General features: G+C 40.0%; 1 protein-coding gene and 1 long non-coding RNA gene across 2 annotated transcripts; both read left to right on the top strand.

The window, feature by feature from the left end:
• The first annotated feature begins 11071 nt into the window (after window positions 1-11071).
• Window positions 11072-13437, top strand: LOC143502051 (uncharacterized). The gene is made up of 3 exons (XR_013127065.1): window positions 11072-11236; window positions 13122-13227; window positions 13391-13437. It is a non-coding gene; the product is annotated as an uncharacterized LOC143502051 (long non-coding RNA).
• Window positions 13438-13439: 2 nt separating this feature from the next.
• On the top strand, window positions 13440-15164 carry LOC143502050 (uncharacterized). Its single transcript, XM_076995231.1, has 4 exons — window positions 13440-13533; window positions 13761-14321; window positions 14466-14529; window positions 14753-15164. The coding sequence occupies exons 2-3, from the start codon at window positions 13761-13763 to the stop codon at window positions 14478-14480; spliced, it is 576 nt and encodes a 191-aa protein (XP_076851346.1). The 5' UTR covers window positions 13440-13533; the 3' UTR covers window positions 14481-14529; window positions 14753-15164.
• Window positions 15165-17656: the final 2492 nt, after the last annotated feature.

Raw genomic sequence — 17656 nt, 5'->3', positions numbered from 1 at the left:
TTAAAATGTTTATTTTTATTTGCTTTATTCATGGCCACATGGACAATGTTAACACATATATGTAACATGGTGGGATTTATGAAAATTGAGTCAAAGAAATCAAAGAAATAACCCATGCTCCATTAATTATATTATCCTGTACACATGAAATAAAGAGCTTGACAGTCATCAATAGAATAAATATACATGTTATTTTTCTGAACCTTAGAAACCTACTACATAAATGTGTATATTTAATTTTTGATTATTATGAATAAGCCTATGGAAATCCATACTCATAAGAACTAAATATACTGTCTTACATAGAAGTATAAAATTATGTACAGTATATGAAAATGTATTTTTCTCACCATGAGTGGTACAACCTGGTGTGTCTATGAAGTTGTTCTGTTCCTGCCCAGGCCTTGGCTGGTCAGTTCTGCAGGGGTAAAAACTCATTCTCAAGGTGAAAAATAGAAAGGATAGAAAGATAGAAAGATCTACAAAAAATAGAAAGATCTGGGATTGTAAATCAGATCTTATTTGTAAGATTTGTAAGGGTTGTAAGTCACAGAGCAAAATCTCATACGACCAGTTCTGAGCTTTTCAGCATCAAAATTGAAATCAAAACATTCCATCTTCCCAACCAAACATTCTAATCCAAACATTCCAAAGTTGAGTAGCACGTAATATCACAATTTCCAATTTTTTAACCAAAACACCAAATCAGCCAGGCTGCTACAAAAACCTGATGCAGCCTGGCTTGTATACTTTCAATGTCTATTTTCAATGTTTTCCAGTACCTTACAGCTTAAGTGTAATTACAACTCAGTGATTCTTGAGACAAGGGACAAAACGGGGTTACAAATATACACTGCTCAAAAAAATAAAGGGAACCCTTAAACAACACAATATAATTCCAAGTCAACCACACTTCTGTGAAACCAACCTGTTCAGTTAGGAAGCAACACTGATTGTGAATCAATTTAACCTGCTGTTGTGCAAATGGAATAGACAACAGGTAGAAATGAGAGGCAATTAGCAAGCCCCCCCCTATAAAGGAGTGGTTCTGCAGGTGGGGACCACAGACCACTTCTCAGTACCTATGCTTTCTGGCTGATGTTTTGGTCACTTTTGAATGTTGGTGGTCCTTTCACACTCGTGGTAGCATGAGACGGACTCTACAACCCACACAAGTGGCTCAGGTAGTGCAGCTCATCCAGGATGGCACATCAATGCGAGCTGTGGCAAGAAGGTTTGCTGTGTCTGTCAGTGTAATGTCCAGAGGCTGGAGGCGCTACCAGGAGACAGGCCAGTACACCAGGAGACGTGGAGGAGGCCGTAGGAGGGCAACAACCCAGCAGCAGGACCGTTACCTCCGCCTTTGTGCAAGAAGGAACAGGAGGAGCACTGCCAGAGCCCTGCAAAATGACCTCCAGCAGGCCACAAATGTGCATGTGTCTGCACAAACGGTTAGAAACCGACTCCATGAGGATGGTATGAGGGCCCGACGTCCACAGATGGGGGGTTGGGCTCACAGCCCAACACCGTGCAGGATGCTTGGCATTTGCCAGAGAACACCAGGATTGGCAAATTCGCCACTGGCACCTTGTGCTCTTCACAGATGAAAACAGGTTCACACTGAGCACGTGACAGACGTGACAGAGTCTGGAGACGCCGTGGAGAGCGATCTGCTGCCTGCAACATCCTTCAGCATGACCGGTTTGGCAGTGGGTCAGTAATGGTGTGGGGTGGCATTTCTTTGGAGGGCCGCACAGCCCTCCATGTGCTACCTCCAGAGGTAGCCTGACTGCCATTAGGTACCGAGATGAGATCCTCAGACCCCTTGTGAGACCATATGCTGGTGCGGTTGGCCCTGGGTTCCTCCTAATGCAGGACAATGTTAGACCTCATGTGGCTGGAGTGTGTCAGCAGTTCCTGCAATGTGAAGGCATTGAAGATATGGACTGGCCCGCCCGTTCCCCAGACCTACCTGATTGAGCACATCTGGGACATCATGTCTCGCTCCATCCACCAACGTCACGTTGCACCACAGACTGTCCAGGAGTTGGTGGATGCTTTAGTCCAGGTCTGGGAGAAGATCCCTCAGGAGACCATCCGCCACTTCATCAGGAGCATGCCCAGGCTTTGTAGGGAGGTCATACAGGCATGTGGAGGCCACACACAATACTGAGCCTCATTTTGACTTGTTTTAAGGACATTACATCTAAGTTGGATCAGCCTGTAGTGTGTTTTTCCACTTAATTTTGTGTGTGGCTCCAAATCCAGGCCTCCATTGGTTAATAAATTTGATTTCCATTGATGATTTTTGAGTGATTTTGTTGTCAGCACATTCAAATTTGTACAGAACAAAGTATTCAATGAGAATATTTCATTCATTCAGATCTAGGATGTGTTATTTGAGTGTTCCCTTTATTTTTTTGAGCAGTGTATAATAAGTATGAACTCCTAATAATTATATTATTTCTTTAAGTGATAGAATATTTAAAAGGTAATCACAGTAAATAGTATATGTCACATGGCTAGTGAGGAGAGACAGGGAGAGAATACAACCCAGTGAGCCAGCAGCCAGTCAGCATAACCATCAGCCAGAAGCCAGCCAATCAGAGCTATTGAAAAAATTAAAGAGACAAGAAAGAATCATGAGGAAAACAAAGGCAGCACTACAAAAAATAAGGAAGGAAAATGTCACTCTCAAGAAGACACTGAAAGTTAGGGACACAAAATTTAAGAAAACGTTTTCAAAAGATCAAATGAAAGCATTAGGCAGACAAAAGGGATTAAATGGAGCAATGAGACAATTAAGAAGGCGTTGAAAATTGGCTTTACTGCTGGTGGGACAGGTTACAAGACCCTGCAGGAACTGCAAATTCCCCTGCCAGGAATAAGAACCCTACAGAGAAGGATGCAATGCGTTAGATTTGAGCCTGGTGTGCTGACAGAGGTGTTTGATTTCCTTAAACTGAAGGTAGATGGGTTGACAGAGATTGAACGGGAATGTGTGTTGACCTTGGATGAAATGGCAATCACACCAAGTGTGGAGTTGCATATGCTTACCGGCAAACTCTACGGTGATGTGACTTTGCCAGGTCACACAGGAGTAGCAACACATGCTTGTGTCTTTATGCTGGCTGTCTTTATGCTGGCTGGAAGCACAAACACGGTGGAAGCAAGTAGTGGCATATCATTTCACTGGCAATACTACCAACGGAGCACAGTACACTAAAAAAAATACATCGTAAAAAAAAACGGTAAACGACTGGCAGCAGCGGCTGCCAAACAAAAACTTTAATTTTAAAGTAAAAAACCCTGATTTAAATTAAGTGAAAAAACAATAAATTTACAGAAAAATTCATTAAACATTCTGCAGAGAAATACCATTATTTTACAACTTTTCCCTGAATTATTACAATTAAGCACTTTCAATAAAGTGACAGCACTAATAGTTTTGCAGAGAAATACCTTTATTTTACAACTTTTCCCTGAATTAGTACAATTAAGCACTTTCAATAAAGTGACAGCACAAAAAGTTCTGCAGAGAAGTACCGTAATTTTACAGATTTTTCCTGTCCATATTCATCGTGACTTCCAGGACAAACTCAAATGTGGAATGCAAACTGCAAAGTTATTTTATACAAATGAAAAAGTATATTATACCAATGTTGAGCACCTCAATGTCCTCTATCATCACTTTTAATCATTTAAATCCCCAGGACTGTACTCAGTGTCTTTCTCCATCACCAATATCAGTAGCCTGAACACAACTACAAACACATAACACTGATGTGACATGAAAGATACACTCCTTCTCATTTACATGTAGGGCATTTAGCAGACACTCTTATCCAGAGCGCCTTACGAAGTGCTTTGCCATCTGTTCACAGAATTAATTCTAAATAGTACATAGATAGGTCAGAATTCAAGATACCCTCGAACCAGAATACTACTAAACTACAGAAATCAATGCAAATACCTAGAAGTACACAAAAACATAGGCTGAATATTGCTAAACTACAGAAATTTAAATGGATACCTACAAGAAATGCAAACTCACATAGGTACTATATCATACAACGGAAACAACTATGACAAGTGCTAGAGATTCAGTCTGTTCTACAGATGAGTCTTCAGTCATTTGAAGACTGCTAAGGACTCTGCAGTCTGGACAGTCAATGGAAGCTCATTCCACTATCTCGGAGCCAGGACAGGTCTTGAAGTTTGTTTTCCGTGAGACTTTAAGCATGGCGTTTTAAGCCAAGCCGTACTTGAGGTTCAAAGTACTCAAGGTTTGGATGGGGCTTTGACCATGGCCATCATGTAGGCAGGGGTTGGTCCATTTTTGGCTTTGCAAGCAAGCATCGAGGTTTTAGATCTGATGTATGCAGCTACTGGAAGGCAGTAAAGAGAATGCAGCACTGGAGTGACATGTGAACTTGGGGAGATTGAAGACCAGTCATGCTGCTGCATTCTGGATCAGTTTGTAGCGGTCTGATGACCCATAGAGAAAGATCCATAAGTAAGCAGTTGCAGTAGTCCAGCTTTGAGATGATGAGAGACTGTAAAAGCACCTGGGTAGCTTCCTGTGAAAGAAAGGGTCGTATTCTCCGTATGTTGCAGAGAAGAAATCTGCAGGATCTGGTCATTGGCCTCTCAGAAGTGAAAAGCTGAAGTCTGCCTGTTAAAAAGTTGCAGACAAAATCCAAAGTTAGCTGCTGTTAATTTTGTGCCAATAACATTACAAATATTATAGTACAAATATATAGCAAAGCCATTTCAAAAAGGGATCAGACTTCTCTGTTATGTTGAATCATGACAATGATAGCACTTAATCTTGGAAAACACATAAACAGTGAAGAGGGATTCAGGAGGTGACAGATCCTGAAGATCCAGTGTAGTGGTGCAGCAGGGAGAGCCACTCACCTCAACATAATGGCCAGATTGATTTGTACTGTGAACTAGGCTGTGTTGCGCTCCTGCTCTGGGCTGTGTTGCGCTCCTGCTCTGGGCTGTGTTGCGCTCCTGCTCTGGGCTGTGTTGCGCTCTAGCTCTGTACAGTAAACAAAATGTAGGCCAAACTTGGTGCATATTATTTTTTTTGCTTTACATATTTAACATATGAGAAAGCATATTTATTCCCTAAGGGTTAAAATGCAATGGACAAAATCTTCACAATGATCCCAATAATGGTGTTTTAATTTTTTACACAAACCATACCTGGTCTCCTTCACCCTTTCTTTCTTCAGTGCAGATCTGCATTAGCTTAACTGAGTAGTGGTCCAGCAGCAACATGAATTTTAATTGCATAGGATTTTCTCCATTAATCTGGAAAGGTTTCGACAAAAAAATGCTGCTGTTTTAAGTCTATTCATATTCATTATTACATATTGTAACGGTGTCGAGTCAGAAGGACCAGAATGAGTCATGACACCAATGTTAGCAAACTGTTATTTTATAAGCAACACGATAAAAGCATAAACAAGTGCCAAATACACTGATTCTAAGTAGTGATGTGTCGTTCGCGAACGATCCGGTTCTAAGAGCCGGCTCTTTGAAGTGAACGATTGGAACCGGCTCTGCAATGGGAGCCGTTTTAGGATCCTATTTGGGAGCCGCTTTTTCCTTTAGTATTGCGCTTGTGCTCTGCAAGTGCCACGGTTTTTTTCCAACATCGTTTTTTTTTGTCCTTCTGTGCCTCACTGTCTCTCCCTCTCCTTGCGCGTATTGCTCTGTTTCTGCCAGTGGTAGAGAGCGGAGAGTTTATTTCCTCAGTCGGTGCTTAAGCTAAGTTGATACCAGCGCGAGGGTCTGTGCGCCCTGCGTGAGGACCCCCGTGCGAAGCGAGGTCGTGCACCTCTTCAGCGCAATGAACAAAGTTATGTATGCCGGGTTCATACACCTTTACAAGGTGGAATTCAAGCACTTGTACGTCACTTTTCAATATTGAAAAAGGCCATTTTCAATATTTCCCAGCACCTTAAACTTAAATATTTATACATATACTCGAAATTATTCGAAACAATTGGGCTTTTTATATCACATCGATTCAGTCAGACAGCTATTATTTATTAGTATTTTTGTGAAACAAAATGCAGTTACATTTTCAAGCATTTTCAAGTTTAGCACTTTTCAAACCTGGAACACAATGCAACATTCGTCAGGTAAATGCTCCTTCCCCTGTGTTTGAGGGGTGTTTCTTTATACTACCACATATCGTTTCGGACAACACTGCAAAGAATGTCTCCACTGCCCGCATGTCAAGCGTGTGCTCAACACATCTGACCAATCACACGCAGATTTCAGTTAATAATGTGGTGGGAAAACACTGAAAAAAAGTTATCTCCACTTTTTTTGTGGAAACGGCAGGCAATTGACCAAGCTGTATTGCGTTCTATTTTGGTACTATTTTGTGATCATTTAATAATTGGTTATAATAAAAGTTTTATTTATAAAGCATTGTTATGCAGCATTTTTACTCATCACAAGTGCTTAACAATGTCAATAATGAAACAAAATGTTATAAAATTAGTATTAAGCTATTAATTAATTAATAATGTAAAAAATACATATGGGGAGCCGTTTGGGAGCCGAAAGAGCCGGCTCTCCACAGTAAGAAGAGCCATTAGAGCCGCATCTCAAAATAGAGCCGAAAATCCCATCACTGATTCTAAGGGGGAAAGGGAGGGGGACCACTAACACACATACAACACACATCCAGGGAAACAGGGAACTCACCGCGGGGCCTGCTGGGAGGCCTGTAGACTCCACCCCTCGACGCTGCCCATTGGCGGACGGTACAATATTCAGCCACGCAGAACGTGATGGAGGCGGATTTTTTAAACCCCATTAATGTCTGCCACTCAAAATCCAGATCCAGAGTGCTAAAAAATGTAGAAATTACGTCAACTACAAAATGCAACATGAGTGGCATATGGAGAAAGCTGAACTGTTAAGCACATTGATTTGTACATCATTTAATGTGAATATTAATCATTAGCGATAGAATAGTCGGCGACGTTCCTAGCAAATTAGACTTAACGTTACCTCAGATAAATGCTCAACTATTTCAAGGTTCACCTCACATTAAAACCAATTCAAAATGAGACCGAGACCGAATTTGAGTAACTAGCTGTCGCTAGATTTAGTTATGTTCAATGAACCTTATAACAAAGACTTGATTACCGCATAGAGCATTATTTAACCCATTATGTATTTAACAGTGACAGAATTAAAGTATTTTAAAGCATCGGAATATTAGATATTAATATTTTATTGTTTTCATCTTTATCAAATGAAACATTCACGTGAAATGTGTTTTTAACTGGGCTAACTAGCTAGTTAACTAGCTAACGTTGGCTTACATAAAGTAAGGACGTTTTCTTACCTGATGTCACCAATAATGCTTCACTTAAATTTTCTTCCTCTGTGCCCCGTTTCCATCTTATTTTGTTGAATCATCCAACGATAATCCGCTCAAAATAATAATTTGGCAGGTAGATGTAAAATAATCCTGGTAGCTAGCTCGCCACCACAGCTCGTAGGCTGACCGTCAGCACACTCACTGAAATTTTCAAACATGACCTGAGAGGCGTGAACAGTTGTCATTGGCCAGTTTCCTGAATGACAGTCAGATTAACCAATTATGGTTAAAAGCAATACGTTGAGCTCAAATCACGTTTATGCCCTAGAGATAACATTTATATTTAAGTGGTTGTTCAACTTGTGTTTTTATTCCAGTGTGTAACTATAGGCACACACATTTTTAAGTTTAAAAGCCTGTTCCATTACAATGTACGTCTACCAGTTTATCAGTTCATCTGTCTCTCAGTGTGTTACAGGTTATTTCCTTGGTTATGTTCAAGTATAGACCCAGTGTTTAGAAATGTTTCTTTTAAAAGTCCAGCGCCCAAACAAACTGCCATTTTCTATTGCCATTGACTGCACAAGAACTAAAATGAGAACAGACATCAATAGAGATGGAACAATCAACAGAAATCTCCTACAGCCATTACTACAGTTACATACTTTAGATATGCCTATGTAAAAATCTAATGTCTGAACTGACATTAGGAAGTCACTCTTCATTCTGTAGGCATCATAAAAATGAGCATTTTCAATTGCAGAAATTATTTTCAATTACCATCATGTTCTGTGGCAAATTAATATGTCCGAACCTATATATTTTGTTCTGTGTACATTTTTCTCCTGAACATCAATGGATCCTCTGAATTAAACTGAATGTTTAATTGCAGATAATTGCTGTAATTATACATGAATCTGTATATAATTTAAGAAAGCAGGAAAATACCGTATAAATAATACTGTATTATTTCCGTAAAAAACGAGAAAAGCATGTAACTTGTAATTATTGTCATAATACTTAAAATAAAAGACATTTTGTTAAATTACAAATAATGTCTGTAATTTTACAAAGTTTTGCATACAATTGGAAAAAATGTTAAAATACATTAAATATTTACAGTTATTTTCCATAAAATTAAGATTTTTTTTTACAGTGTACTCAAGCTCAATAATTTTTAATTGTTTTAAACCTCGCAAAATCATGGACTTATTGTCCTGAGAGACAGACTGCATTAAATATCCTGCCAGCAGCAGAAACTAGAAAGGGCTCTTTAAATTGAGAGCGATGTGCAGCGAGTTAATGAAGCTACTGTACCCCTGCTGTGCGTAAATGCGCACATTGCTCCTCCAAACTTTCCATATGCTTTTTTTCATAACACAGTAGAGAAACTGCCAACCTCTGAGCAGTAGCCGCTCGTCCTTCTGTTGACTGCTTGCTAGCATGGTTTGCATGCTTCGTAGCAAAGTGACGGCTGATTTCGTAAACTGCAACCGTTTCTTGGCATATCAGACATACAGCCGTTGATCAAAGCTCAGTTAGAAAAATATTTTGTTGTCCACTCAACACACTTTTTAAGCACTCGGCACTCAGTTCCCACTTTCTTTTCTTTAGTCCACTCATTTTTACCTTTAAAAAGCCTAACGGGCCTTATGGTACGTGTAGGTTCCGTCCAAAGCATTTTTGTTTTTTAAATCAAGTATTTGGAGAGCGCGAGCTGACTGGATTTTATTGTTTTTTTTCCTTCACTTTGCCGTGTGTTATATTTGCAAAACGACACATTATATTTCCAGAATTATTTTCTGTATGAAAAATAAAATAATAAAATAAAGCCTTAATAGAGAATTTAAAAACGAACTGATAGTGAAAATGATTCCCAAAAGTTTTTACATAAACCGGATGTAAAAAAAGGGACATCTTATTTTTAATAGTTGCATACTTTTTGTTGCAAAGCTAAAATATCAACGAAAATCCAGTAGGCCCTACTCCAAAATCGCGATTAAGGCTTTTAAATACTTTTTAAGGGCCTTCATTTTTCCAATATTGATTTATCAACTTATAGTACTTTTAAGACCCGGCGGACACCCTGTACAACCACAAAATAAAAACTACAATGGTGATGACACTTACATCAATTTTAGACACTTTTACTTTCTGTGATTTAAAGATTTGATTTTAAAGATTTGACCAACTTTATTTGGTTTAGAAGTGGTTTGTATGTCAAATTATTTTACGTTAATATTTAGTTTATTATAAATCTTGGTTGCCTAATTGTCACACTGATATAACAAAGTTGGGGATTCACCTCACCTTGTCAGTGATGCTAGTGAAATGCCAAATTATCCCCTTGAAAATTATAACCCTTGCAAATATAAATATATCTAGCTTTGGGATTATTAATAAGGCTAAATCGAGGTTAATGGTTATTGTAACTCTGTTAGTCCTCGACGACGTCTTGATGCTGATTCTAAATCAATATAAATATATAAAACACAAATATGGAATGGCGCTTTTAATTCATAGCGGTCCTTAAACTGTGGTGGTATAACGTTATATGCCATATCGTATGACATAGGTGACGGACGTAGTATGTTCGAGGTTATGAAAACTGCCCAGTCGCCTACTGAAAGAACGCACTGCTTTAAGATTTGAGCAGAACGTAATGCATTGAAATCTAGTGCCTACTGCACGGCATTTCGGACGGAGCCACGGATCCTCCAACGTTAGAGCCTTAACATGAGGTTAACCGAATTGAGCATTTGGAACAGGTGAAGTGCACAGGTTTCTCCATGTAATCTGTCTGCGCAGTCCAAATACGATAGATAACCCCCCTCCCATATACCATAAAATCTACAGTATTAATGCTGGAAGCATGTTTTGACTAACATATGTTTGAACTTTAATGACCTTTTATTTGAAACTTGGAGGGACTCTGAGATTTTGCCTCTGTGATTTGTTGAAGCTCTTTGGGTATGTCCCCTTTATCCGAAACAGGTATCGTGTCCCACTTCTCAATTGCACGTTTAACTGAGCATTGCAGAAATGACTGCGATGAGTGCAAGCGTCATTAACATTTCATGGTTATTTACTTGTATTTAATAAAATTGATTCAAAATGTAAAATAGCCAAACTGAACGAACGTCAAAGGTTAAGAAGTGCTATTTTCAAGGTCAGTCAACTAAAACCATTCAGGATGGAATGATAAAAGAGAGCACAGTTATTTACTGGCAAGGATAAAACAAACTGACTAGCAGACATTTGGAACCTCCACGTATTAGAAACAAAGCAGTAGTGATATTTCTCAGGTCTTTCCGAGGATATTCACAAAAATATTTAATAATTGTTGACAAAAAAGTAAATTGGCAAAATAAATGGACAGTCCTCATTGTGAATTCAAGAGAAAAAAATGCTGAAACGCAAAATTATAGGTGTACGTTGTACACTGACATGAAAATACCTAAGTAAGACATTCGATGGGTAGCACAGATTTTTATAACACCGGAGTGGATCTGATACATGTTCCAGGGCCAGAGTGGGTGTGATAAATGTCCCGGCCCAAACTACTGAGATTAACATGGGCCAGCCCAATGTGATTTGCACTTGAAGACTCGGCCAATTAGTAGTTTTAGTTATTATCTAACTGTCACTATGACAACACGGGCAATTAGTAGTTTTAGTTATTATCTAACTGCGTCCCTACGACAACACGGCATATGAAGTCACAATGCAGGAGACCTATAAAAGTCGCCACAGACAGTGTTTAATTTAACCACAGATGGTTCGATCGTCACGGAGGTTGAAGTAGCTACTACAGCGGTTCACCGATATCTTGTGCGAGTAAAGGAGTGACTATTGATCATGTTTAAACTAATGATGAGGGTAAGTTCATGTTCCTTTGAGCTTTTTCCATAATCTCACTTTAGTCCGAGTAAGTTCGAGAGAGCCGCTTCTCAGTCTATTTATTGAAAATTACATTCCTCGTCGAGACAGTTCTCTAAAGTTGCTTTGTAGCAACAGTGATTGTAGAATATTGCACAAAAATAGAACTAAATTGCTTTCGACCACAAATGGCGACTCAGATTAACATTAGTTATCCGGTTACATCCCAGTTACTTCATTTTACGGCCTCTTATCACATTTAAGATGTGTAACCAATTAATATTGGTTATTAACCATCTGAGGTCATTATTAAGATAGATTAATATTCTCTCCTTGAGAGTCCAGCGGTGTTGAGAAAAAAAATCAAATTATAAAATGTTCGTATTCCCCCTATCCTGTCTGCGCGGATGTCCGCAGCCTGTATTATTTTCACAGAAAAGGGTAGCATTCTACAACGTGTTTAATGCATAACGTAGCCTACTTTAAGATAAAGGGTTGTATAACACGCATGGTTTTATTTAGAAACACACATTAGAAAGCACTACATAGGCCTAGCTCATGAACATATTGCTAATTAATGATTGTGCCGTATTCAGCGCAGTTTCCGAAATTCAATGGTGGCGTGGAATGACGTTATTTGTTGGTCTTTAGGGTGTCGCACATCTTAACAAGGCTGCTACTGGCCCACTACAAAACTTTAAAAATCCTTATGCACAACGTTACTCAGAAATTAATCTATTCGTGAACCAAAATCAACACATTGGCTTTCAAAATATGATGTACGCCCCCCCACCCATCCCGTCTGAGCAGTCCAAATACGATAGACCAGTGATTCTCAACTGGTGGGTCGCGGACACGTTCTGGGTGGGTCGCGGACAGCTTGTAAAAAAATTAATATGCTACTCTTCTAATTTGTACTCACCTTTTATCCTGGAAAAAAGAGGCACCCGTCAGACATGCCAGGGCTTCAGATTGCGACTAAAATCGTCGCAATCACGACCATAAATATTAATTTGCGAGTAATATTTATGGTAACCCTAATATAATTATTTCATTCGCCACTGGCGACAGCCGATACAACAGCATTATTTTTTTATGGGTAAGGATTTTTTGTAATTGGAAAAATTTACATCATTTTCTTTTGAGTTTGTATTTTAAAAGTTAAACGATAGACTCCAGCTCCCGCTCACATGTTCGTCTGTGCCCATCAACAAATGCAGGAATCCGATCACCAGCATGACTCGCAAAACGGAGCTGAAACTTGAGCACTAAGCGTTGAAAATGGCCAAGCGAAAAATATCGCATTTTTTCCACACAGTCTACATCTCTGTCGGACACAAAGAGGACACTTCTTTATAACTGTACATAATTTTAAGTTAATTGGGATCAAAAGTCACTCGTATGCATACTAGGAAACAAGTTTGTTTCACGTTCGAGTATTCGGAATTTTCTTCAATAACTAAGACAGTATTGGCAAAAGTGCTATAATAAAATTCTTTTTTCTGGCAACCAAGACAAACATCTACAACTTTGTTTACGTCAGGAATAGACGTATTTTAAATGTGCAACTTTCATCACTGCAACGTCTAAGGCACCGTCTACAAATGACCTTAACATAGACGCAAGTGGCGGTCGTGAAGGCCCCAGAGCACTACACACTGTTTTTTGTAATAATTTCAATAGCTTATAAACGGTCCTTCATAAGACCACCAAACAAGTTGTATTGCATAAAGTGCATGGTGTACGGCAACCGACAACGTTTTTTTAAAAAGTGGGTCGCGACTTAATGACCATGAGGATAAAGTGGGTCCTGGGCTGAGACCAGTTGAGAACCCTTGCGATAGTCATCATGAAACTCATTTTTTCTTCATTTTCTCTACTACAGTCTAAGAAAGCTGGGCCAACAGAAGAGCTTCCTGAGGGCTGTGATGTGTCGGCCCCCAGCGTGAAAAACAAGCAGGCAAAGAAAGACCATAGCAGATGGTTTTCAGGTGAGATTTAGCGTGATTACATGTTACCAAAACGTGATGCATTATGAGGTTATTTATTCATAACTATAATTTTCCACAATTTATGTTTTTAGTGACATTTGCTTATGTGCATCATTAGTGTCTGCCTCATAGATGCTTAAAGTAAATGTTTCTTTCACCACAGCTATTTGCTGTACTAGAGTGGAGGAGGCAGTGATGGATGATCTCAACACTCCTCCATGTGTGAAAAGTGGTGGAGTCGTATCCACCTCTGGGATTAATCCAGCTGTTCTAACTGAAGAGCTGAGGAATACACTGCCAAGCAATGTGAGTACCAATCTCTGTATCTCTGTCTTCCTATCTGCATGTGTGTGTTACCATAGCAACATGAGCCTTTGGCCATGTCTGGTCAGACCTTCACAACATTAGATGTTCTTTACATTAGCATTTTACTTAAAGAAATAATCAGCTTAAGGTTAAAAAAGGTAATAATTAAAAATCATTAAGCTTTTGGATACTGATGAACTTTTTACACTTTCCTTTAACCTAACTAGATGAAAATGGAGGATTTGATTGAAGTGCTGGAAAAAATCTCGGCATGGGTCAAAGTGGCAGTGAAGGAGGTGGTTGCTCAGGACCTCATCCCTATAGTGAGGAACCTGATGCTGGAAAGGATTGCGGCTCTGGACCGAGTAAAAGCACAAATGAGCTGCAGGGGTACTCGGTCAGTGCTGTCGGATACTGACCTTTCTGAGGAGGCACTCCAGTCGGGCATCGTGAGGAGATTTGTGAAGACTGCTTCAGAAACTTTTCTCCAAGAACGCCTTGGGTTGACATCCTGGACCAAGCCTGACACTGATCACTACGGTTCTAGAAGCGCATCTGTGACGGAGGCTGACTTAGAAGTGAGGCTGTCTCTACAGAGATGCTGCTCAGAGCTGTCAGCTCTGATTGCCCTCACTCTGTTCGGTGATGTCGCTGGCATCACCATCTCTCGGACAGAACAGGACCATACAGGCTCCGTTCTGCAGAGTGCAGCACAGACAGTGGACGTGGGGCTGGAGAAGAAATCTTGGTGGTTCAGGTTTCCAAGATTTCTGAAGCTGAGATTCAAGGTATCTGTTTTTAAAATGTATTTATTCCCAGTCACACCATTAGCTTTAGATTCTGCTCTTCTGAATGATTTTCAACCATACATTTATGCTACCGTCAATCATATTTTGAATGATTTTATATCAAATTGTCTGCTCTTTTTAAAGAAACGGACAACCTAAGTGCATATTCACACGGAGGACCAGGTGGTGGACAGACATATTCCAGATGGTACGCATTTTAGTATTTCTTTGGTGAAGTTTAATTCATGACAGTATTATGTATAAAGAAGTGAGGGGTCCATGGTATAGTAGTCTTCCATGGTTTAGTTGTGTTCTATGGTTTAGTAGTCTTTCCTGCTGCACAACTAATAGGGCATGAACAACAATGACAACAGCATGGAAGACTACACACAGCATCCCTCTCACACCGTCTGTTTGCTTTGACTTTGCAGGTTTCCAGTCTACCAGTGCTGAAGCACCATCCACCTCTGACAAGACCATCTCTAAGCTCAGGAGAAAGTCGACGCATTCCAGATTGGCAACAGCTTTCTCAAAGATCTGCAGAAAATGAGGGGAAAACACCTACTTGGGTGATATTGCTGGAAGTAGAAAATGTTATTCAATTAAAATGGGGAAAAAAAAAAGAAAACCAGACTGCTTCATTGTGATACCTGCATGACAGAAGGCAACATGCATTGTGTCCTGGTCCACAAACTTCATTACTCCTCTTGTCCTGGAAGTCTGGGTGAAGATCAGGTTGCACAGCTGTCTGTGGTTTCTACTCCAGGAAGAAGCACTGGAGACCTACATGATGGAGAGTAAGAAAGAGACAGAAAAGCAAAATAAAGACTTTGATGGGGTCAGAGACCTGACCCATCACCTGGACTGTGTGTATGTGTATATATATATATAAGAGGAATAACTCACTAGAGGTTCTTTGTCCTCAGGGGGGGAGGGCCGTCTTCCAGGGCTTCCCTGGTGCTGGCCGGTAGAGCCCACGGTCATCTGCAGAAGGGGGGGAGGCAGGTCCTACTGAACCTGTAGGAGGAGGACAGGAAAAGTTGTAATGCTGAATGTGATGTATAGCAAACAATAGCATACAGTTATGTTTGTGTATGTTGTACGTGTTTCAATGGCGACGTATGTAGTCCTGCTCCAACGTAGGTGGTAGAGTCTAACAAAGTTGGGGCCGGGGCTACTCATTTAAATGCCGAGCATAGGATCTTTCAAGGGAGAACTTCACAGGGGCAGCGAGTGTGGCCAGACATGCCGCTAAGCTTTTACTGCACAGTTTTACCAATGTTTTATCCGGTTTAAGGGACTATGTTCATGTGTGTGTCCCTTAAACAGGAAAACTTCAAGTATTTTCTTAATTAATGTTTATATCGCCAACTTGAATATGCAAATTTTTCTTCGGCTTGCTTCTGACTCGCCATTTCTGTCTCTTCTCCGTTTGTGTCGTGTCACTGGAGTGCTTCGGCACGCGTGTAAAAACACTGGCTCTGATTGGCTACCATAACGCTGCCTTAGCCAATCACTTACTGACTTGTTAAGTTAAACAGGTGTTACACCGAGAACTGTGACCTATCGAGATCTGTTACTCCTCACTAGCCTGGGCAGCGTTCCGCTCCCTTTACTGTTAGCACTAGAAGTCCCAGAGAAGGGTCTTTCAACACTTCTACCATCGGAACCCAGAGAAGGGTCGAGAGAACTGAAGGATTTTAGATAACACCCTATTATCAGCTGCGAGCAGGCACTTTTGTTCTGTAAATAAGGCAATTACTGGCGCACCACAGGAGGGGGCATGCTTCAGCTCACAACTAATTGTTGTTTTTCATTGAGTTTAGCCATTTAGTTAGTTCTATTCAGTTTATTGTATTTTATAATATAAAGGTTATATATATTGTATATAGTTTAGTTTTATCTGAGCAACAAAGCACAAACAATAAATTGTTTTTTAATATTTTAAATAGAAAATTAGAAATTTTATAGCCAGGTACATATGAGTAATGACCAGAAGCATTTGTGTCTAAGTCAGGAGGACTGAAATTTCAGCATGAGAAACATACAAAAGAACAACTGTTATGTTTCCATGCTTTTTTATGTTCCATGCTTTTTATTATTGCCATAAAATTATACAAAAAATACAAGGAATAAAACAATTCCACACATATTTACAATAGGCTGCAGTGCAGGGCTCTGTGTGTGTGTGTGTGTGTGTGTGTGTGTGTGTGTGTGTGTGTGTGTGTGTGTGTGTGTGTGTGTGTGTGTGTGTGTGTGTGTGTGTGTGTGAGAGAGTGGTATGTCCTTCTTGTGTGACTAGCACTTCAGCAGTCTGTCAGAACATGCCTGGCACTGCCAGGGTATCTCCCTGGTACATTTGCCACACGTGTATCTGTAGCAGTCGACACATCTCACATTTGCACAATTGTTCATGAGTGTTCTCATCAGAGCATTCACATACAACTATCTACCCAGTCTGCCAGTCCCTCATTTGGGGAGAAAGCTACAGTACTGTGGCTATTCCCACTTTAGTGACCCCATTTTGTTTATCTTTCACTCAGACAATAAAATATTCCAATACAGTGAGGACATGCACCTAAGACAAAAATTTCAGACCCCTCCATGATTAAAAAATTGTCTGGGGCATAGCCACAATAGTGTAGCTTTCTCCCCAAATGAGGGAGTGGCAGACTGAGTGGATAATTGTATGTGAGTGCTCTGTTGAGAACATTTCAACTTTATTGTATATATTTCTAAACTTACATCATGTCCTCTGTAGCTGCTGCTCACAGCCAGGCCCTCTGACTGCCTCTCTCACCTTATGCATGTCCCCTGCACAACAATGCAGCTGGGGGATGGGCAGACACACTCAGGACCAGCTTACAGACTTTTGCATGACCTTTTTTGAGGTGGATCAACACAATTAATTTGGTAATTTTTTTCAAAAATTGTTATTTTGAACCCACTTATCTTTTTTAGAAGAAAAACATTACTAACATTACTACATTTCTACCTGAGCCTGCCAAAAGCCAGTGCTAAGGTATTTTGGATCATGAGGCCATGAGGCCATCCTTTGTCATGCAGCCACTTCTAGGTAGACGGGGGGATGGGTGATAGTGTGAGCTATGTTGATCCATTGACTCAGACGGAGAAGAAAATACCCTTTCAGAGAAATCTGAACTTTAGCTATTTTGACCAATAATCATGTCACCTTTTGCAGTGAGAAAAAAATCCAAAATTAGTACAAAGGAGGCAGACTTGAGATGTTTTGGAATTATAGTTCAAATAATGTCTGTGTCAGTTTTATAATAAAGAGAAAGATGACTGTAGCCACCTACATGTGGATGAAAATT

Source organism: Brachyhypopomus gauderio, unplaced genomic scaffold, assembly GCF_052324685.1.
Source record: "Brachyhypopomus gauderio isolate BG-103 unplaced genomic scaffold, BGAUD_0.2 sc186, whole genome shotgun sequence".
Lineage (NCBI taxonomy): Eukaryota > Metazoa > Chordata > Actinopteri > Gymnotiformes > Hypopomidae > Brachyhypopomus > Brachyhypopomus gauderio.
The sequence above is the reverse complement of the archived record's forward strand: the minus strand, read 5'-3'. Positions and strand labels throughout refer to the sequence as shown.

Bases quoted from the DNA above. Each gene is read 5' to 3' on its own strand.
- LOC143502050 (XM_076995231.1), top strand. From the start codon at position 13,761: ATGAAAATGGAGGATTTGATTGAAGTGCTGGAAAAAATCTCGGCATGG.